Genomic DNA, 22,700 nt, shown 5'->3' with positions numbered 1-22,700 from the left:
AGAAGAGTCTGTATTTAATTGTCTTATTTTTAGAATAATTTTCTACATTGTTCCTTTCGAAAAACCGCTCTCCCACATGCTCCCTTTCGTATTTTCTAGGAAATGCCATATGTATTAAAATACCGCGCGTAAAGGTTCAACTGTGCGTAATTTGATACGCGGTCCTTGATGGATTCAGTAATTCGCTCGTGAAAGAATATCTTGGTTTAAAGGTTAAAGGGGCTAAATCCTATTTAGATTGTTTACGTACAAGTCTTTAGACGTCTTGCTTACATGCAACTGTCGTCTCAGTAGCAGCAGCTCCGCAATTACATGTTTAAATGTATGCTGTTTAAGCTATCGTTACGTGTCTATGTCTACATTTTTTTTATTCCTAACCAAATAAATCCACTATTTGCCTCTGTCACCCCTCTTCGTTCGTTGCTGTGTTGCGGTGTTTTTAGGCTATTTGTTTGCCTAAAAGATGAATTAGTCAGTTGTAATGGTTATTGATGCTAGTCAGGCTGCTGATGTTGTTGACACAGCTGATGTGGGACGGAGACACGGTGCCAAAGGGCCCTGGCGGCTGGAGGTTGTGGGTGTGATACAGTGCCGCCGGAGGGGAGCCGGGCCAGTAGGAGAAACCCGGCGGCCCCATCCCTGGAGCCACGAGGTTCAGTTTGGAAATCCCGGCGAAGGGAATCGGGGAGAAGTTACCCTGAAACTTGTAGATGGCCTGCTCTGTGGTGGACGGCTGGCACACCTGCGCCAAGCCGTGGAAATCAAACTTGTAGGCATACCGCTTGCCGTGGACTTTGGTCATGATGTTTTTGTCGTAATAGTAGCGCAGCGCCCGGCTCAGCTTATCGTAGTTCATGTTGGGTTTGCTTTTGCGCTCCCCCCAGCGCCGAGCCACTTCGTCCGGGTCGATGAGCTTGAACTCGCCGTTGGTGCCCTCCCAGCCGATGCACGACATGTTGGCGCTGTCAGAGAGGAGCTCCAGCAGGAACTGCCACAGCTGAATCTGCCCGCTGCCTGTAGGGGAGACGATGACCATTGATTTGATGTAAACGATTAGAAAATATTTTGTATTAATAATTCAGTAAACATAACCAGACACATTGGGTCAGTCCACATGAAACCCACATGTCTAAATGGTACAGTCTGTTTTGGGGGAAATTTAAGATTTGTACTTTTATCACTTTTATCAAATAATAATAATAATAATAATAATAATAATAATAATAATAATAATAATAATAATAATAATAATAGGCTATTGGCAGCACATTTCGAGAGACAAAGCAGTGTTTTTCAAAGGCAAATTGCAGTCTAATATGACATTAAGAGACACGTTAATGCATTTTGAGTTTATACAGTTTGTTTTAAGCATACGAGTGTCCCACCATTTATAAAATGTCAATGCATCTTGAGCAGAACTTTTAATGCATACCATCCAAGTGTATTTTCAAACAACATTGAATGTATTAACTAATAATTAAAAAAAACAATGTAGGTTCTCCCAGGTGTTAGTGTTTTAAAATATACAAATAGTCAAATATGTCTCATAATAATTTGATTAGTTTTTTATTTAAAAACGTCAGAAACCATTTTATTTATGTGTTAATAGCCATTTAAGTCTATTTTTACTCTGTAACAGTATAATTAAAAGAGTGACAATGAGCTGTGGACGAACGGCAGACGGATTCTGGCGGGTTTTTTTAAATTCGTATTCTATCTTGTATTTATGTTCCTGATTCAAAATTTATTTTTTACATAACAGTTCTGAGCCTAAGGATGGATGAGACACATTTTGAGATAAAAATAATTTTGGGGTGCAAAGCCCGTTATGGGGCAAGAAGGATGGCGTCCGTAATTGAAAAGAAATCGTTATCTGTGACCAACAAACAGCTGCAAACTGAGACCATGCAGAAAGTAAGATGTGTTTTTATATCGATCACAAATCAATTAGACCCCCCAACACAAACACAAGTTAAATTAAATTAACCTTTAAACTCATTTTAATCATGCTATAATATGTGGGGCATTTTTACTATTAATGTGGTAAGCTTAAGTGATTCCTGAAATAATTCCTTTGAATTTGATTTCATTATTCTTCCCAAATCAGTTAGCTTCAGAGGCGTTTCTTCCATGGTTAATAATAAAATAGCAATTTTTATTTCTAGAATTATTATTTAATACTGAATAATTTCAGATATTGTTTTAAAGTAGCTTATTGGAAGACGTATTTTATATCATAAAAAGACAATTAATATTAAATAACTGTGCCCTACATGGTGATAATAAAAATATGGATTACGTGTCCAGGCAGTTCATTCTCTTACCTTTCTGTACTCCTGTGTTTAGTGGACCCCAGGCTGTTCCTTTGCTTTCCTTCAACAGATTTTCCGTCGGATCTGAAATCAAAACAGAGTCATTGTCAGCATCATCAGCTGTCTATCCATCCTGTCCTGATTAATATCTATGATTTTAATAGTCTATCATTTTCTTCAGGAAGCCATTCAAAATACTCTTGTATTATAATCTTGCTTTGCTGGATCAAGACAACAACTTCACTCTTTCTATTTTGGAGAAATGAATTTAAGCAAGACAAAGTTGGATCAATGAAACAGATGAAAAACAGATGAAAAAGATTAATCAAATCAAATAAACCTCAGAGACGGATATAGCTTTCACCTGTTTTCAGTGAGAAAGTATTTAACTATATAACTGCTGATATCAAATTGTTAAAAGACGCTGTACATTTGACCAGACCTGTGCGTGCGATGACTAACTGAACTGTGTTAAAATGTTGAAATGTTAAAAATGGCCAAATCTCTACAAATGGTTCAAATTGATTCAAACCCTAATTGTATCCTCAACCAGTCGCAGTCTAATGCAAGAGTCACGTCGTCCCATGCGGTCTCCTCTCCGAGAAGCCAGGAAACGCGTCCAGGAAAAAGGATTTCCGATTTCCGACAAAAGAGCAGACGGGCTTTCAGATTGAAAAGGCTGAACAATGCTCTGCCCTGCACACGGAGCATCGTCGCCTCGGGACGCCGACACCCGGCAGAATTTAAAGAATCATGACCGCCTGTTTCTATAATCCTTTACCGGACAAAATGACGAACCTGAGAGATACATGTTGAACATGAGGTTTCCTCCGTAGTCCTGTCTCATTGTGTTCGGTGGTTCAGAATGGGTTGGATTTCATTTCGTTGGTGGCGGAGGAAAAGATTTTTATTAAACTTTATCTCATAACTGTGATCTGGAATAAATGCGGGTGGACAGATTGAAGTTTCCAGGCAACTGTCACTGGCCCCCATCTCTGAGACAATATTCAGACAGCAATTTCCCCTGGTGCATTGCTTTAATTAAAAGAGCAATTTACCTCTGTCAGTCCGCCTGCTGCCCACAATAAAAAGAGGCCGATAGAAATTGGGCCCTTATCAATCCGCCATCACAGTTTAATAAAGTTTCCGCGTTAAGATCTGAGTTTCTATGGTGAATTGAAGTGTTTGACATGGAAACCAGTTCAGATCCTCCTCACTTTTCCGCCTCTTTACCTCTCGGCAAACAACAAAGACCTATTTCATGTTGGGAAAAGAATATTTACCTTGAAAGGGACGCTTCAGTGCACACGAGAAAGCAAGGACATTTCATCCCCCCCTGACCTTCTGTTTGTGGGTTTAAGGTTATATAGCCTCAATCGGAGGGTTGTAACTTTAAAACCATGGCTTCTGATGCTCACTGACGTTATCATTATTTTTCTAATTCTGGTGTTTTTCAGAGGCAGTGGACTGTATGAAGCTGTGTGGGCTCTATTACCCTGCCTGAGTATAGTACACACCCTTTGTTATTAGTCTTATCATTAAAACTGTGGTCTTTTTAATTAATTCACAAATATTTAGGTGCAAATTATGTTTCATGGCATTTGAATAATCGTTAGAAATTGATTTATTTCACTTATAAATCATAATCTTTCAACACTCAGTCTCTCTAATAGTGTTTAATGTAATCAATCCAGGACTATATTGTTATAATCTGCAGTGTATTTCTCTGCCCTGAAGCACGGGGTGTTTAAAAGCAACAAGTATAAATTTAAAGAGGAAATTCATGTAATTTATTAGCATGACAACAAACCCTGGCATGATGGTTTGACCATGAATGAAAGGATTAGTGTTTTAAGATGCGTTCCACGTAAATGCAACATCCTTTGTTTGATTCTGGGACTTTTGTTGCACAACTCATTCTCTCTCCATGTATTCTTGTCTATTCCTTCAATGAGAGTGATTGAATCAAGGCGAAAAGGGTGAAAGAGAATTATGTTAACACTCAGACATTGACATGAACACAAGTGCATCTCTGCCGTGGTGGTTTGGCATCTGGTTTGTCTGGTCAAAATGCAATTTTTATGTGTCATGACATGAAGAGACGCAGGCTGATCAGTGCAACTAAAACACAATTCATTATCATTTGTGCCAGATTACATGACTCCTCATAGCCCTCCCCTGGAAAGAAATCATTGTTTCAAGTTTCAAAAGAGACTTCTGTCAAGTACAAAATATTTTAACCGGAAGAACTCAAAAACATTTTTTTTATTTGTATAAACTAGAAATGATACATTGAAATTAAAGTACAATACATGTGTCCAATAGAAAACTATTAATTCAAATCCCTCTTTGCATATCTGGCCCTGTGTGTTGACTTAAACTGTGTGATAATCATTCATAATCTATTTCATGATTTACTGATGTGTCACCTGACTGAGCTCAGTAAAGCCCATATGTAAACACAGGTAATGTAGGTACTGCAGGCTATGCAGTGTATATTGTATGATAGGTTATTTTGTTATTTTTTATAGCTTGCAAGTTTGTACATCTAAGTCCCTTGTCACATAATCAGGCTTTGTAAAAACAGATTGCATCAGACTACGAAGGCCTTTGATAGTCCCATTAGTTTACAAATGATTTGTATGATTTCGAGATTTTTCCTCACAGACAAAGAGGAGGAAATCTCGTGCAACTGATCAATGGAGAATAAATTAGCAAATGTTCCCCCATGTCCCTTTCTCCTGGATGAAAAGATGTATTTTCCATTCTTCACATGGCAGCAGTTCCTCAGCCCTGGGCTTAGTAGGTGTGTCACTGGCGTCCCAGACTTGCTTTAGCTGCCTGTGTGCAAGTATGAGTCGCAGGCAACTTAAAACAAGCCTCGAAAGCTAGACTGTACTGATGCAGTGGATGGTCAATAGTGCAGAAAGCAAGAAATCCACTGATAGAAAGAAGAAAACAAATATCATAGAAACATCAGAAAGGCATTCATTTGTTCTGTTTCTGTAACATATCAATGTGTTGCTACTAATTGATCCAGGCTATATAGAGTTTACAATGTAAGTAAAATAAAGAATTAAGTCAGCATCTGATGGTAGATAGTATACAAGTAAAACTGAAGCATGTATTAACTGAAAGCATCGTAATCTTGCATAAATGTAAATACATTTTGACAAAGATAGACATTCAGGCTAAATAGCATAATTTCCCCTGTTTAACACATTCTTAAAATTTAAAAAACAATGTAATTCATTTCTAGCAAAGAAATCAATCCCAACACCCTCGTGAAATGATAGCTGCCATCAAGAATCAATGCAAACGTCCCCTGTAAAGCCTCACACTTACCTTGGTGCTGTGAACAGTGTGGCCAAAGTAGCAGAGTTTGCAGCTTACTGCACTGCTCAAGTGTCACTCCTCTATAAACCCCCAGTGAGAGCTGCTTTAATCTGTCTGCAGAGGAATGTATGTTTGAGAAAGGTGTGTGTGTGCATGGTTACACATTTATCAAAAGATCCTGTTTTTTTGGGCGTGGGACAGTGAGCATGCTTGTTGGCGTGTGACACGGAATACCACGTCCTGGACCAACAGGAGGCGTGTGTGTGGAGGTAAACACACTCCAGGATCCCTGTGACGTGATGTGACCGTAAGATAAACATAATGGTGCCACATTACAATAAGCAAACAAATGCTAAGCTAGTAGACTTTTAATAGTCAGTTGTGTGCAAAGGTATGGGGAGATACTGTAAATCATCAAAATGTATGATCAAGAGTTTACTTTAGTGTAAAAATTCTATGATCTTTATGGTGTTTACAATGTTTAGAACACTGAGGGCCTCAGGGTTTCAGTAGTTGCAGCTTTAAAATCCTCACACATCTACATCAGCACCTTTGTGATATGTAAAGATGTAATTAGGGAAACATTAGAGGCTAGAAATAGTGGTTTTCACTTAGGTTAAATCAATCAATGTAGTATGGGAAAGTAGTGTATTTTAAATCTGTCATTAAAACAATTTACCTTCAAATTTGGTGATTTTTTCAGCTAAACTTAATGGGTTTAAATCATACCTTATATCTTTGTGAGTAAATAAATAATCTATGGGTTTTTCACAGGCTGGCTACAACAGTAGCAGTGAAACATATACTGTGTAAGGAGTGGGAGTATAAGTTAATGGGTTTCATGAATATGACCGAGTCAAATTAGTGGTTCATGTTGCACGGCTTTTAAACTTTTTTTGTTAGCGTCTTTATTTGACGTAACATGCCTTTACAGTTGCTCTGAGGGGAAAAACAGTCGTCTGATAGGCTAAAAACATTCAAACAGGTCCAGGGTTATAAAAATACTTTTCATCAATGACATTACATGCACAGCATTAGTCTCTCAGAGGACCTCTGCTGGCATCAGCTGAATTGCTTCGTCAGCCCATTGAAGTATTTACGGTAATACTATTATACCTCTGTGTCTGGTACACAGTACTTTTGCTGTATCGAATAAAGGCAGCGAGATCAAGAGAACTTGAATCTGAATTCATTCTATTTTTAAAATATGATTCACATTAAATGTTTTACCTAAATGTACACGTGTTAGTTGAGTGCACTGGCTATCAGACAGACAAGTTGGCCAACCAATCAATCTTTTTCTTACAACTCCTCCCTTTACTGGTAAATTGTGATTGTAACAGTAGAGAACAAATGATAGAAACAAATGTGATATGATGCTCTTGTTTATTCGAAATAAGAATACAGTCTGACAAGAACAATGTTACACACCTTAAGGCTTAACAGAGAGATTTGAATCAAATCTTTCCATGTTCACTAAAAGGCTAAATGTGTCCTTTAATTAAATACAAAGCAAAAACTATCTCTGGTAACAGCCTGCTCTATGAAGCTAAAAGAGAATAAGGGGCTCTGATTTTGCATTGCTTGTGCACCTGTGCTGCCATAGCCAAGGTGCGAAATGATCGACCGCTCAATGTAGCCAATCAGATGTTGATTTATTTAGTTTTGGTGATTGTAAAAAGAATGTAAAAAGAAAAAGGAATACCGACAAAACAGCCTCTAGTTTTGAAGAAAAGCCTTTATTTCCTATTTCAAGAACATGCTTTAGCATGGTAGAAGAAGTAGTACTTAGATATCCATACATGCAGAGCCAGAGTGATAGAAAGAGTTTGTCCGTCTACTGTTCTGTGACAGCGGTCTGTCCGGGGTTTCAAGTTGAGGAACGGGGTTCGGGGAGAGTTTTTTTTATTTTGTTCAGGTTGGGTCAGGCAGGCAGGAAGAAGGCTTAGTGCTGGATCCTACGAATGGACTGCACCTGGTTGGTGTGAGCCTGGGTGCTGTACTCGTTGTAGTTTCTGTACTCGCCTTGGTGCCTGTCTCTCTCCAGGATGTACTGGTAGCCACGGTAACCAGGGAACTGGTAGGCCACCCAGCTGCAGAGAGAGAGAGAGATAGAGAGAGAGAGAGAGAGAGAGAGAGGGAGAGAGAGAGAGGGAGAGAGGGACTTTTACGAAAGTTATGAGCAGGGATTCTGCAAAAGGGGAGGAACAGGAGAAAGAGACAGATGCCAGTAAAGCGAGGAAGACGTGTAACTTACGCTCCTGAGTTGACTTTGATAGAGGGCACCTCCTTGCTGCACCAGCCCATGGCCTGTAGGGAGGGGTAGTCATCGCACATCTCAAACTTACGGCCCTGGAAGTCCTCACACTCGTACAGGGTCACCTTGCTGTCACTGTGGTTCTGCAGAGAAAGAGACGGAGAGAGGATGTCAGCCACTTGACCAGTCTGACTATGAGAAAGACAAAAACCAGGATGAGTGGAAGGATGTGGTAACTTACAGCGCACTTGATGGGTCTGAAGGAAAGCATGTGCTCGGTTCTGTAGCTGCTGTTTCCACTCCAGGCCTCGTAGCGAGGGTAGTCTCCCTTCTCCAGGATAAACTGCTGTCCCTGGAACTCTGGGTACTCATAACCCACCCAACTGGAGTGGAAAGATGAGGGCGAGAGACATGAGGGGGGACAGAGAAAGAGGGATGAAAGAAAGGAGGATTGAAATGTTGAGGTTAAATGAGCAGACCATATGTAAAATATCTAGAATTCTAAAATAAAAACAATAATGAACCACTAAATGTAAAAGTCGTTTTAGTGCAACGACAATGGAACTGTCCTCTTTGTTAAACAACAGAGTCCAACGCCCACCGAACGGCCCGGAGTGAAAACAACATGCAGCTTCTTTTGTCAAAGGGAGCACAAAGCAAACATGAAATACTGCTGCTGCTGCTGTTGCTGCTGCACCCAGGGCTTTTTATCTGATCGCCAGTCAGTCAGTCAGCCATTCTGGCTCATAGCCGGCAGCTGCACACATCCAACTCATATCAGGGATACACTTGGATGCATGCACACACACACACACACACACACACACACGTGCAAATGATACATGCCAAGTAAATTAGAATTGCAAGAGAAGCAAATAATGGGATTCTATTAGTGATTATTATGGTTGGGGAAAATGCAATTTTTAAGCAGCAACGAGTGTTTAATAAACACTACAGACCAACATACTGTGGAAATTAAACTCACTCTCATTATTACGCAGATACTATGTATTCTGTTAGGTACAATTTCAACCAGATTCTAGCAAATCATTGACTCAAATTAAACCTTATCATAAAGACGTTAGAACTTAATTATGTTCAAGCATAAAAATGTAAACAACAGAAGAGGTCAAGAGGTGAAAGAGAAGTGATTTCTATGATGTAAGGGCAATACAAAACTAGATAGATGGAGAGGGCAGAAGGAAAAGAGCACCAACAATGTTGACTTACGGTCCATTCTCAACCTTGATTGAGCGGATCTTGTTGAAGCCCCTCTCCATGATGTTCTGGCACTCCAGCATGAACTCACAACGCTTTCCCTGGAAGTTCTCCTCCTCCCAGACTGTTACCTTAAACTGGCCCATCTGCTCCATCTGTTGAGTGTTCATGGCTGCTGCTTCTCCCTTAGGGGTTGCTCTCTGACAAAGGTGGAGGGTTTAAAAAACACACAGTCAGTGTTAATAGATGGAAAATCAAATCAAAATCACAAGAAAACCTGCACGTCCTGAGTAGTGATACTGTCAGCAAGACTGAAAAAAGAGTGAATGAGTAACTGTAAATGTTTGGATTTGCATTGTTTTTTTGAGACAGATGATCGAAATCAACTCAAACAACAATCTTTGTATTTTAGCTAGATGTAAAGAAACGGTTTCTACATAACAAAACAACAACAGAGCCTTTCTATTTAAAGCATATTATTGCACCTTCACTCTGGAAATAAATATCTCCCAAAGGTGTCACAAGAAGGGAACAATTCCTGTCATTCATCATTTTTTCCATTTCTCCGTAAGACAGATTTGTGTCTGTTTCCATTGAAAAGATTCAATCTAGAACTACAGACATGTCTCCTCTCCTTAAATTGTACAACTGCTGTTACATGAAGTAAATACCGCAACAGCAAAACACATATATGTAAGAGACAGCTAAAAAGCGTGCATGCTGTCTCCAGTACCATTTGCAGTTCTTCTGCAGAACTGATCACTTCTATCAGGAGTTGCTAACCATACTTAGCTACCGTGTTTTTACTTCTTAGCAAATCAAGTCTCAATCAAATTGCATGGCTGTCTATCTAACAATTTGAGCAGCATCTTGGTGGCTGTCGGGCTCTGCCCCAGTACACATAGCTGTCCCCTGATTGCAGTTTCTTAGCTGAGTCTGAGCCAGTGTGTTGGTATACTTACAGACAGTACTGAGGTGGGACAGATCCAGTTTAATCAATGTCGGGGGAGAGACCCTGGCCTGTGTTTTTATAGGGCCGGGCCCCCTGGACCTGCGCCACTCCATTTGCCCAGCAGCCTTGCACACTCAGCAGCTGAGCGGGCCGGCTGAAAGGGGGGCATTAGCCTCGCGCTTTGTGGAGGCTCCAGAGCACCATTGTCCTCAGAGCCCAAACTAACTTAGTCATCAATATGGCAGCCACAGTCAGTGGCAAATGGACCCAGGACCATACAATGGTAACGCACTGACACAACAGTTTGATTGGTGCGGCAGGATAATAGACACATTCTAGGAGCTGATCCCCTCTCTCGCTCTCTCTCTCTCTCTCTCTCTTTCTCTCTCTCTTGGCTGAAGGTAAACCGAATCCTAAACTAGAGGTGGGGAAAGGGCCCAAGGCATCTCACAAAGAGAGTACAAGGACATGTGCCAATTTCATCTGGAGGGCGTCTTCATCTTCCTCTTGTCCAACGGTTGAGTCTACTGCATGAACTGCTTTAGTAAAAAGCTACACGTAGTAGTACTGACCAGGACTGTTGGGGAACCTGGCCTATACTCCTTTTTGTGGCTTTGGAACATATCTTTGGGAATAGAAATGAGGAGCATCATCCCCCAAATAAACAGGATGCTACACGATGTCATCGGGCTCATATGGGTGGGAGTATGTTACAATATATGCTCCAAGGAAAGACATTGGTGTGCACTGTAGCTTTGGTAGCCTACACTTCCAACCACACGCTCTGGTGGTTTCATTCATTGTAAAACATAACATTGTAAGAAGAAAAGTATTTTATTATAAGAATTATGAAATAAGGAACACAATCTTTAAGGGAGAATAATCGTGAAATTTAAGGGCTGAATGACAAATATATTTTAGGATTCATTCAATTCATCTTTTTTTAAGCTAAATACTATTTTCAAATGTCCAATGATAATTTTAAATACAAGTATATCATAGATTTTTCTGAACGAATCATATTTATATACATTATTTTCTCCTGTATTTCAAATAGTTACAGCTTCAGAAAACACCAGTAACAGTAATAAGTTAAATGTGGCATGGTGTAGTCCCTATATTTAAAGACATGTGATTTAAATTGGGCATGATGCCATGTTTAAATACGGTGTTTTGACTCATCAAACTTTCATCAGTTTCTACCGCACTTTGAATTACCTTGTAGTTGAAATGTGCTATACAAATAAACTTGCCTTGCCTTGCCTTGCCTTGCCTTACCGTTTCCACATTTGATTATGGATTTGCCTTCATTGTTACATTTCTGCAAACAGCTACAAAGAGAGACGGGCACGTGTAACATCGTGAATAAAAAACATCTCATAGTCATGTATTATATTGTTCTTTTGTGGGCTTATAACAGTCATTTAATGGTATTAGCATCGCTTCTTTCTCTTTGTGTGAAGCCAAAATAATTCGAATACAATACATATTTAGATTTCGACATAAAAGACAGTATATGATTGTATTCACAAAATAAATCCTATCTAATTACGTGATGATTTAGTGTGCAATGACAAGCTGTAACACCACTGACTGAACACTGGCAAACCATCCGTTCTGAACCACATTTACAGTTTAAAAATCGAGCTTTCATTGTCAGCGTCATTATATCCCTTCACTGTTATTTTTCTTGCACCTTTTGTAATTTTCGAATAGACCAGTGTTACAAAAGCGTTGCAATAACCACAACGATTTTAGGGATGTATTTTCATTCACCATTGGTGACATCTAGTGGCCAATGTGTGTATTACACTGCACACATGGGCAGAAACCTCTGAAATTGGCCTGCATAGTACAAGCACGACAGCACATCAAAACAAGAACTTACAAAGGACTGAGATGGAGTTGGCTTAAAGTTAAAGTTAGGTTAGGTTAGGTTAAGGTTAAGGCTAATTGGCTGACTACGCTGTCATATCTAGGGTTGGGGTAAGACTCCAAAAAGTGAATGGAAGTGAATATAAACTCAGGAGTGAACAAAGTAAACAAGAGGGTGTGTGTGTGTGTGTGTTGTCCACCTGTGGGCATGTCTGAGCTGTTCACTTGTATAAACAGCTTTCTCATTGTCTTCTGTTAACCCATTCATTGTCCTTGTCTCAACGTGTATCTCTTCACATGCATGTGTGTGTGTGTGTGTGTGTGTGTGTGTGTGTGTGTGTGTGTGTTTGTGTGTGTTTATGTCATCAGATGCTTGCCCTCAGAGCAGGTGATGAGCAGGTGAAAGGACAGGCTTATATAGACACAGATGTCGTGTGTATGTGTGTGCGTCATGCACACACACGTTTTGTTTGTATGTAGACACCCTATGTAGTTCAGGTAGCACACACGCAAAGGTCTTTCATTTTTATTCACCAGGTCTGACAAGATGGATCAGCAGAAGATCCTTACCTTCACGTACATGCAAACACACACACACACACACACACACACACACACACACACACACACACACACACAGCTCATTTCCCAGTTAAATACAGCTGGGTGGATTTGCATGAGTCAGGTACAGTGTAGTCCAGTATAGAGCTAGTACTGTTCTACTTTGAATCCTTATCTTGCTGTATTAAAAAACTACTCTTTCCTTCTCACTGGTCACATGACACATCTACAGGCCACTGGCTTCATATCATTGAGGAAGCATGCAGGCACAGGATCATTTTGTGATTGCACTGCATGGTATTACGTTCACAGAATATAAGATCATTGTACACTGCTGGGTGCACCCTACAGTATGGTGCAAACACTGCTTCATTGTGATTCTTTATTAAATTCAAAGGTATTAATTAATCATTATTAATATTACCTTTGATACTTGGTTAGATCTGGTGTGCAGACGTCTGAGTCCACTCGGTTTGAAACTCAAATGACGGCATCATTCAATCAATTATCATAATCATTCAACTTTTGTTTGTTGTTTTTATTTATTTTTCCAGGCCATACAGTGAATGCACATTCGAATGGAATCACACACAATTTCACACAGGCCAGTATACTCACACAGCATGAGTGTGTTAACACTGCTGAGAGAGATTTTCTTTTTTTCCGGGTCAGTGTGAGTCCGAAATATTTGAATAGTCAGTGAATGCACCTGCACACACACACAAACGTGTTTGCATGCAAGAGCACACACACACACACACACACACACACAGTGACTTACAGATTGCACTGAATAAATGCCCTCCTTCAGGTGGAAGGTTACCGTGGAGATTAAACCAGGTTAGGATGATATGCGAGCAGGACATCTGCTCCCACCGCCTCTACTTGTCCCCACTGATCTCTGCGCGGACACTCAAGCAGCTAGATTTACCTGCAGGAAAAACATAGAGAAATACTATGTAGACTTTAATATTTTCTGTGCTTGTGTCTGCAAGGCACATACAAAGACAATCAGTATTGAATTGTGATGACATCTCACACAAACAAACACACACACAAACACACACTGCAGTTGGCAGAACATACACAACTGAAAGATTATGTATTCTTAAAAGAGTAGACAAAGCAAGAATATTGTTTTATTGATTTCCCTTTTCTAAAATAAAAGCAGCTTGTTGCCACGGTTGTTATTTTTCATGTTAGATGCTTACATTTTCACAGCTTGTAGAGATAATTCCTTTCCAAGATCTCAAATGCTCACTTTCATCCAGTAGCACTCCACACTCCATATTATCAGAAAGAGAGAAGGTATAGGGAGTAGCCAACCAAGAGAGAGAACAGGGCTTGGCCATTTGCATGACTCTTCATTATCGGTAACTGTCAGAGGTAACAGCACACAGCACACAGCCCACAGGCAGCACACACACACACACACACACACAGCCTTTGGGAAGAACTCCCTTTACCATTTACAGATAGCAGCAAACAGTTTGGCAGGCAGCACAAATGTAATCATGTCCCCGCTGTACAGATACAAACAGTAGTCTTAATGATACTGATACAGTACGGCCCTGCAGAGCTGAGTTAGGGTCACGGCCGGGGCGGCAGGAGTCTTGAAATGAGATTATATCGCACAAAATTAAAAAAAAAAAAGCTTTATATACATAAAACAGCTTCTGTCATTGTTCCCTTGATATAGACGGACAAATGACTTGAATGAAGAAGGGAGAAACCTCAGTAAGATCAAGTGAGGAGGGATCACTCTTCCAGGACAGACACACAGGCAATACATGTAGAATTAGAACTTGAATTGCAGAATGTCAATATAACATTAATTGCTTAAAACATCATATTTTTTGCTGATTCCTGTTTTCTGAACTCAATATTAATATCATTTTTGTGTATGTTTTCTCTGTTTGCATTTAGCTGCCTAAACAGGCAAAACCATATGAAATAAAGGTAAAATGAAAATGATACACAGAGGGTATATTATAGAAAAGTAATACATGTATTTATATTGCATGTTTCTGGATTCTACCTCTTTTTGCATCATCTGGCCTTCATGGCTACAGAGTTCTTTCCTGTTGTGTGTTTTAAAGTAATTACAGTAATGCTACACTACACAATGATCCTAGTTAAAACAATCAGTACCTGCCCTCTTTGAGAGGGTAATTGTCAGGCCTTTTTTAAAGATGAGAAAATATCTCTACACAAATTTAATGTAATATTTCCCACCGGTTTCATACTGTTTCAAATGGTGATTTAAAAAAAAATCAATTTCCACTGAATATATACATTCATTCCTTTTAATTGTACAGAAAAAAAGCATCTGTCTAAACCTGTACGTTGAATCGTTAACAAATTACCCGGTTGTTAATCCAGCTCCGGGAGCTGGGAGGAAGGGTGTAGCAGCAGCAGGACCAGTTGGGATAGTCAGTTTAAATCGGGGCAAGGTAACCAGGATACTGAGGAGTGCGAGCTTCCCCTTCCTCTGGCATTAAACAAATATTGACTAGAGCTTCAAGCAGAGGCAAATATGCTTTCAGGTAAAGAATGACATGCTGGGCCGACTTTCAATTAATGTCTCTTCTTGTAAGGTGATGACGAGATGTTTTTTGAGGTAATAAAGTGTGAAGGGGATCTACCAAAATGAACACAATGTTAAAGTTAAAGGACAATGCTGCAGGCGGGACCACGGGTATGAAAGATAAGTATACTGTATATTGTATGTAACTTCAGTTTGAGCATACATGGGACATGCTGTAGTGTGGGAACATATTCAGTCACAGAGATCACCACTCAAAGTGAATTTTAAATGTATGACATAATGTGTTAGACTTTCAGAGAAAGTGATCATCAGTGATTTAGCATCGGCTCATATACTGTGTTTGAACCTACTCTTTAGCAGAAATGTTTCTTTTTCATATAAATGTATTATTTCAATAAACAATTAGTCAATAGTTAGATTGGTCGGGGATCGCAATCTGTGTGTGTATAATGTGTTTTGGCACCGTACGTTAGCTCTGGATGTCGTTGTTATTTTTCCACTAGATGACAAAGACGCAGCTTCAGCGTGGCTTCAGAATGAATTCATCAATTTGAATTGGGAATGTAAAATGTCAGTTTACTCTTTAGTAAGGTGGAATCGTATAGCTGCAACACCGACTTCATCAATTTATTGTTTGAAATCCAAAACACTTAGCCTCGTCATCCGAGAGCTGGATGAAAGGAAAACACCAGTGTTCATTTAAATCACTGATAAACACAATAAAGCACTGAAAAGAAGATATACTCGTAAACATAAGGAACAATACACATAATGACTTGTAAAAGTGTGATAGATGAATGCTGTACCATAGCATCCAAATGGCAGATGGCCCATATCAGATGTCTGGTGTGTGTGTATGTGAGTGGTTAATGTTTAGTTAATGATTAACATAGCCTCCCATTAAGCCCATCTCTCTGCTCCCTGGTGCTCGCCTGCAGCCTCAGTTGGTGACGTAGGAGATGGACAGTAATGAATAGGCCCAGTGGAAAATACATGCTGTCAACATGAATGTGCCAACAGGAAAATGATTATCAAAAAAAAGGCACCAAGGGACGATACGGAGATAATCATCCCTATCGTAAATGTCAACCTTTTCAGCACATATACGGAATCATCCAGGGGAAGCACAAACAGGCACATGTAGATGAGTTCAACCTCTAGCTAGAAAACAAACAGTGAGTGACCATCACTTGGACACTTTCCTAATGTCAGTTACATCAGTAGTGATACTGTCTTTCATTTGTACCTGGACAGACAGGTACGTCTGTTCAGATCGAGCAGGTTTTACGTGAACATATGGAGTGGTTGAATCTGCAATTCATAATCTTATTTTTACCTTTTCAGTATTTAAACTGGATCTTTTTTTATCAATGAACATCCTTTCTTGATAACCAAGTTCACCTGCTGTAACCCTTCTTGTGCTTTCCTTTGCTCGACACAAACACCTATTCACATTATAATGTCTTTAAATGTCTTTCTCAAATGAGTCAGGAAATTAATCTTCCAGGATTTTCTTTTTTTTTCACTTTCACCTTCAGATAAATGATTGTGACTCCAGTAGTCAGGCAACATGTTGTCCAAGGCTGACATGGCTTTCTTTAGAGCATTGCCTGTAGCCAGCTGTATGCAAATAAGGCAATCTATTCAGTGAAATATGCTGTACACCTGGTGCTTCAGCCAACGAATCTACGCTGTTATCAAGTCATCTTAGATAAAGCAATGACCCTGACTCCTGACCTTATGGCTGATGTGTTTTTTTTCAGAAATGTCTTTTACATTTTTGAAGATTTTCAAGACTTTCATTACTGTAATTTGGCTCACTTGTGCTGCTCATGAACATCCTTAAAACAAACTTTAAAACAACTCAACCAAAACCAACACTCCATTGTTTGTCTGAACTGACACTTGACAGTGTTAACAAACACAGTGATGCTCCATGTGACGAAAAAAAGAAGCTTTGTGTCTTTCCCAGTTGCCAACCCATACCTGCATAACGCGAGCCGAACGAACAAAACTTAATCTTCAGGTATTGTACGTGTGGCTCAACGTGAAGCAAATACGGACATGAAAAAGTCACAGAAACGATCACCGTGTGACGATGATGCAGAGAGATCAAGGTAGTGGGCGAGTAACAGCTGGCCTCTCTGTTGTCAGGTAACCTCTGGAGGAAGATTTGGGAGAAGTTAGAACACCAAGCAAATGTACACCCTTGTAAAAATGGATACTCTGAAGGAAATTGAAAAGAGAATGAATAAAAAGCCATACAGCCCACCTTCATAAGAAGCAAAGCGATGAAGGCCAAAATGTGCAAGCTGGGTTAGACATGGCTCACCTTTTACGCGCATCGGATGTGTGGGGTTTGTGTCAGGTATACACCTTTTATACCTCTCATGCTCTCTCTATCTCTCTCTCTCTCTCTCCCTCTCTTTTTCTCTCTCCACCCCTCATGGATAAAAACGACACGGATGATCCTCGGGGCATGCACGGACACCTGTCGCATGGTGTGTTGCTCTGATCCAATATTGACATAAAGGGGGAGGGGTGTGCGCGCACACACACACACCCACACACACACACACACAATGCATTATTCTTACCAGCCCTTTTCCTCCATCCAAAGCACCCTCCCTCCCTCCCTCCCTCCCTCCCTCCTCCTCCTCCTCCTCCTCTGTGCCAGGCAACGTGTCTGACCTTTGTGCCTGCGTTGATCTGCAGACCGGCGCATTGTAAGGTCGCTACCTGCCAACTCAATTTGTTCAGAGTCTGTTCGGGCATAATTTCCATATCATATGGCTTGCAAATGACTTTCTGCTGATGGCCGGCTCACCTTACCCGACAAATTTGGGGAAAGAAATCTCTCTGTGGGATCTACCAGGTGCCGTGGAAGGAAAAATGCTCAGGGTTCAAACTGCCACTGAAGAAAAAAATCCACCCTGAGACATGACGAAACAATGATTTAGCCAAACTCACGCCAAACAGGAGAAGTATGTCATTTGATCAAGTTGGTCTTGGTCAAATGACAGTAGTGCTTGAAGCTGATTCCTAATTCTCTTTAGCTGAATGGCCTCTGAATAAGTAATGCAATCATGGAATCTGGACATTTTTTAGTTGTAAGGCAATTTAATTGTAAGGCAAAGATTATGAAAAGCGATTTTTTATTTTCCAACTGACAGCTGAACCTGTTCCACAAAACATGAACAATGATAGTCAACCGATCAGAGAAAAAGATGTAAACATGTAAGATGTAAAAAAAAGATGATAGAATTAAACAGGCAGGGGAGGTCTAAAAAAAAGATCCAATCGAGTTGCATTATGAGAATTGTAGGATCCAAGTTTGACTAATGCTAAGGACTACAAGTGATAACTCAGCCCCTGCTGCTTTCATTTGGACTAGTCCTCCCATCCCCCACCATTATGGAGGCACAATACAGAGATAAGAAAATAAATTAAATGTGATATAGAGATAAAACATGAACATTCAACCCAATAAGAAATACATTTAAAGTGAGGAAGAGTTATTACATTTAATTACTTGATTTTATAATTCTGCACACATTTGTTATATTTCATGATATATATACTGTGGATCAAAACCAACAAAATATTCTTGACAACATTGTTATATTAAATTCAACCATTTGTAGCCATCACAACACCAGGTTTTTGTGAGACTAATGATTTGTTAGCGTAGCCAGTCCGGCCACGCGTGCATATTAGTGCACTCGAGTCCCCGTTTGTGTGCCCCACTGGCCCGGAGCCGGTCCGCACTGCTCATACGGCGGTTACCGCTGATAAAAGCTGCCGCTGAAGCAGAACACCCACCAATCGGTTCAACACTGTTAGCTCTGTCGGGCATTGTTGCCTTTGTTTGCGCCGTTACCACTGTTAGCTGCTTGCTGCCAGCTCAGCCGTCGCCATGTTGAGAGGCAATCCCACAATCAATAAGCCCTGTATTTGGAATTTAACACCTTTAAGGTAGTTTAACATAAAGGAAACCAACCAAAATCAGTTTAAGATGGAATTTATCCAATGTGATGTAATAATAACCAGAGGTTATTTGATGGTTGATTGATTCTTGGTGCATTATCTAAAGCCTTATCAGATTACTGGTGTCCTTTCGCCCCCAATTTGAGTACTTTACAATTGTGAAATACAGTATATTAATCTAGCTAAATCACATAGCGGAAGTGGAACTTTCAATACAAATGACAGCAGTATTATTACAGTAGGTGCATATATGTACAGTAGGGGAGGAAAAACAAACATTGAACTTGTTTTCTTTAAACCTAACCTTTATTGAACTATTCACTCTCACTTTCCAAAAAAAACACATTGCATTTCTTCTTTCAGTCCTAATAGAAATGCACGGAGGGGAAAAGCCAAACAAGGTATGTCAGATAAACATCGATCCATTAAAGCAAGTGTGAGGAAACCATCAAGAATGTTCTGAACTGATTTCATTGCATGTAGGCCTATTAGTAACAGCACAACTGTCATGGCTCCAGGACACACCGTTAATGAAAGAATCCGTTTGCTTTTAAAGGGAGGCCTCACAAACTGAAGGAAACTCTCTGGTCTTAAAAAAGTATCCCTCTTCTTAGAGACAATGGACAACAAGTGAGATCCCTGATCAAGTCACATCATGACTGAATCTACAGCCATTTGGGAAAATGATACTTTACCTCAGCATTTGCTATTTTAAGTTACGTTTAGGGCATTGCAATCAAATCAGGCAAATCAGGTATCATTTTGTAGTTGAAATATGACATTCATAACAAAAATTTTAAACCCATTGTCCATTACTGAACTGTGACCAACCAAGCTGTTCCATTTGCTATGAAATGAGCTAACCGTACGTTCAGGCCTAAAATAAACCTATTACTGCTACTTTGTGAAGCTGGAGTTCATTAATGACGTAATGATTAGCAGAGATTTGGGTATGGAGTTATGTCTTGCAGCCAAAAGTATGTCCGATACAATATGAAAAGTGATGCTTGAGATCCAGATTGGACAAGACCGTACCGGAACATTCCCCGAATCGCAACCTAAATATTACGCAACCATTGAAAAGTATTACCCGTACCCCCCTCTTATTCGTACAACAATAGTGATCTAGTATTGCAACAATTACATGAAAAACAAGCTTCATCCTGACTGGAAGCAGTAGACTTTCTCAAGGGAACGACACCTCGTAATCTTGCTTTAACAAACAAATCCTCGGGGGAGTTTAGGAGTTGACCAACAAACTCAAAAAAAAACCAACTAGCTTTTCAAGGTAATCCACATCTTTTCTCTGCATGGTTTGACCTCAATAGGAAGAATGAGCCAACTTCAAAGAACACAGATACATTTTCCCAAATCTGTATTAACCTGATCAGAGGTATCGTAGCAGACGGACTTGAGGTCAACTTGTGCAGTTTATTGATCGGAGGGAATCGGAAGAACACAGTTAAAGCAGCTCATCAATACGACAGAATCAAAAGTTCGCATTTACATATGTTCCACAGTAAAGTGTCCGGTTCCACCTGCCAGGTACCTCCTGCAAATGTCTACACACGTATCGATGTATACAACTATGCGCACACTACTAAAAAAGTAAAAGAGAAAATACTTAAAGGTTCTCCACAAAAGTTATTACTAAAGTTGCAGGTAAAATTTGAAATTAGATGCAGATGCAACTCTTTAACCTCCTATTGGCCACTCTGGCCCAGTCTCTTTGTGTAAGCCTCCCAGCCTGACTTTCTGTACGACTCAGCAGCTTTCAGCCTATCAGGGGCCTCCAGGATCCCCCGACCGACGATGATGACATCAGAGCCTTTGTTGTAGAGGACTTCCTCCGGGGTGGTGTACTGCTGGCCCAACCCATCACCTGTAAGAGAAGGGTGGGGGAAAGGGGTGAGGAGACAGAGAAAGGGAGAGGTTGTTCAGGAGCAAGAGGACGACTATCGATAGCTCATCCAGGAATCATTTCTTACACTATAGCTCCTCCTTGTGTTAAAGAGGAGACACAACACCAAAAAGAAACAAGAGTTGAAAGTACAACACAAAATGCATCTAAAATCAACTCCTATAATTCATGAACACCACAGATTAATAATATTCAAGTTGGAGTCTGTGCATATGCATCCAAATAAATGTGTATGCATGTATGTAAAATAAAAAAAAGAATTAAAAAAACATTTTTATTTTATATTAAGTCAAATTTACCTCCGGCCTGCATCTGGACCCCAGGGGTCATGTGGATGAACTCTGGCTTCTTGGTGATCTTGGAGCCACAGATAAACCCAATCACAAAGTCTGACTGCTCCTCTGCCATCGCCAGCTGCAAAGATAACGGAGATAAACTGTAAACCATGAATCATGGTATATATATACACATATATAAACTTAGAAAATGCAGAGACACCCTTACCACAGCCTGTGTGTATTCACCAGTAGCCAGTGACCCCTGGGAGCTCATCTGTGCTATGAGCAAACAGCCTCGGCCCAGAGGCTTTCCTACAGCGCTCAGGCCCTTCACAACCCCGGGGCCCGGCACCGCATGGGCGTTCACTATGTGGGACCAAGATGAGATCTGGTACATACCACCTGGGAAATAACAAAACACAGTTTCTCAAATGTCATCTTGAAGTCAGGTGTAGGTCATACATGAGCCCAAATTTGAATATAAAATCCTCTCACCTTCATACTGATGCTTTACTGTGTTTCCAATGTCAGCAAACTTGCGATCTTCAAAGATGAGGAAGTTGTGTGTCTCGGCCAAAGCCTGCAGTTTCTGGGTAAAGGCCACCGTGTAGTCCTGTTGGCAGACGTCAGAATAGCATTTGATTAATTGTCCTGACAGTGTTGTTCTCGTGAAACATGAACCGGTTTCACTCCGACCTTAAGGATGTCTACGTGGATCTTCAGCATGCAGACGGTGGGACCAAGAGAGTCCGCCAGCCGAAGAAGCTCCTCGCTGCTCGTCACGTCGGCGGACAAGCAGAGGTTCGACTGCTTCTCCTCCATGATCTTCAGCAGCTTTGACGCCAGAGGGTGAACGTCTGCAGACGAGGGGAGGGAGAGGCTAATTTCACAGTGAAAAACACCAGCACCTCTGAACAAAATAACTGTTTGTAAGCATAGAATAACATTTAGAAATGCTTTGAACTAAACACTAAAACCATGCCGCTAGGCCAAGAGAGTGGAAAGTATTACTGTTAAGTTTTTAAACACATTGCCGTACTAGTGCTGGCCACTTGGCTACATACTTGGTAGTTTGGCTCTGTCTGCGTAGCTCAGCTCCATGTTCTTCTCCACACACGCCTTCTTGGTGGCAGGGACCCCGTTGCAGTTATCACCCTTGTGGCTGAAAGAGGAAAAGTTGCAATGTTAGTATGCATTTAAACACAAACGCTATCCTCACCAAAGCTGTGCGACTGTACCTGAAAGTGTTATTGTCCAGGATGAACTTTTTCACTCTCTGGGCGGTTGAGGCGTCGATACGCTCGGCCTCCTGCAGCACCTCGAGCAGCTTGAACATGGAGATGATGGAATGGAGCCGGATTCCCCGAGACGCCAACGTCTCTACAGCTCCTTGCTCTCTGTCCATTAGTACTACGGCATCGGTCACCTTGAACAGATAAAAGATTTCAAAAGGTG

At 40.5% G+C, this 22,700-nt stretch overlaps 3 protein-coding genes across 3 annotated transcripts in view; all 3 read right to left on the bottom strand.

The window, feature by feature from the left end:
* Positions 1–445: 445 nt before the first annotated feature.
* Positions 446–5,729, bottom strand: fev (FEV transcription factor, ETS family member). The gene is made up of 4 exons (XM_031858228.1): positions 5,658–5,729; positions 3,111–5,253; positions 2,325–2,396; positions 446–1,014 (listed from the first exon to the last, which is right to left on the bottom strand). The coding sequence occupies exons 2-4, from the start codon at positions 3,157–3,159 to the stop codon at positions 473–475; spliced, it is 663 nt and encodes a 220-aa protein (XP_031714088.1). The 5' UTR covers positions 3,160–5,253; positions 5,658–5,729; the 3' UTR covers positions 446–472.
* A 1,637-nt stretch (positions 5,730–7,366) lies between these two features.
* cryba2b (crystallin, beta A2b) lies at positions 7,367–10,108 on the bottom strand. Its single transcript, XM_031858561.1, has 5 exons — positions 10,086–10,108; positions 9,136–9,323; positions 8,147–8,288; positions 7,906–8,048; positions 7,367–7,741 (listed from the first exon to the last, which is right to left on the bottom strand). Exons 2-5 carry the CDS (start codon positions 9,291–9,293, stop codon positions 7,594–7,596), a joined length of 591 nt encoding a protein of 196 aa, XP_031714421.1. The 5' UTR covers positions 9,294–9,323; positions 10,086–10,108; the 3' UTR covers positions 7,367–7,593.
* Positions 10,109–19,330: 9,222 nt separating this feature from the next.
* umps (uridine monophosphate synthetase) overlaps positions 19,331–22,700 on the bottom strand; it is a 4,914-nt gene continuing 1,544 nt past the window's right edge. The window contains exons 4-10 of the mRNA XM_031858532.1: positions 22,484–22,671; positions 22,310–22,407; positions 21,942–22,102; positions 21,741–21,858; positions 21,472–21,647; positions 21,267–21,381; positions 19,331–20,928 (exon numbers count right to left, since the gene is read on the bottom strand). Coding sequence (XP_031714392.1) covers positions 20,750–20,928; positions 21,267–21,381; positions 21,472–21,647; positions 21,741–21,858; positions 21,942–22,102; positions 22,310–22,407; positions 22,484–22,671 — 1,035 coding nt within the window. The 3' untranslated portion in view covers positions 19,331–20,749. The remainder of the gene's footprint in view (positions 20,929–21,266; positions 21,382–21,471; positions 21,648–21,740; positions 21,859–21,941; positions 22,103–22,309; positions 22,408–22,483; positions 22,672–22,700) is intronic.

This window comes from Anarrhichthys ocellatus, unplaced genomic scaffold (assembly GCF_004355925.1).
Source record: "Anarrhichthys ocellatus isolate YVR2014 unplaced genomic scaffold, GSC_Weel_1.0 scaffold20, whole genome shotgun sequence".
In the NCBI taxonomy this organism is placed as follows: Eukaryota; Metazoa; Chordata; class Actinopteri; order Perciformes; family Anarhichadidae; genus Anarrhichthys; species Anarrhichthys ocellatus.
The sequence above is the reverse complement of the archived record's forward strand: the minus strand, read 5'-3'. Positions and strand labels throughout refer to the sequence as shown.

Coding starts and splice junctions, on each gene's coding strand:
- fev (XM_031858228.1), bottom strand. CDS start 3,159: ATGAGACAGGACTACGGAGGAAACCTCATGTTCAACATGTATCTCTCA. Junction 2,397..3,110: donor GTTCAACATGTATCTCTCAG/GTTCGTCATTTT, acceptor TTTTGATTTCAG/ATCCGACGGAAAATCTGTTG. Junction 1,015..2,324: donor AAACACAGGAGTACAGAAAG/GTAAGAGAATGA, acceptor TCTCCCCTACAG/GCAGCGGGCAGATTCAGCTG.
- cryba2b (XM_031858561.1), bottom strand. CDS start 9,293: ATGAACACTCAACAGATGGAGCAGATGGGCCAGTTTAAGGTAACAGTC. Junction 8,049..8,146: donor TCAGACCCATCAAGTGCGCT/GTAAGTTACCAC, acceptor CTTTCTCTGCAG/AACCACAGTGACAGCAAGGT. Junction 7,742..7,905: donor ATCAAAGTCAACTCAGGAGC/GTAAGTTACACG, acceptor CTCTCTCTGCAG/CTGGGTGGCCTACCAGTTCC.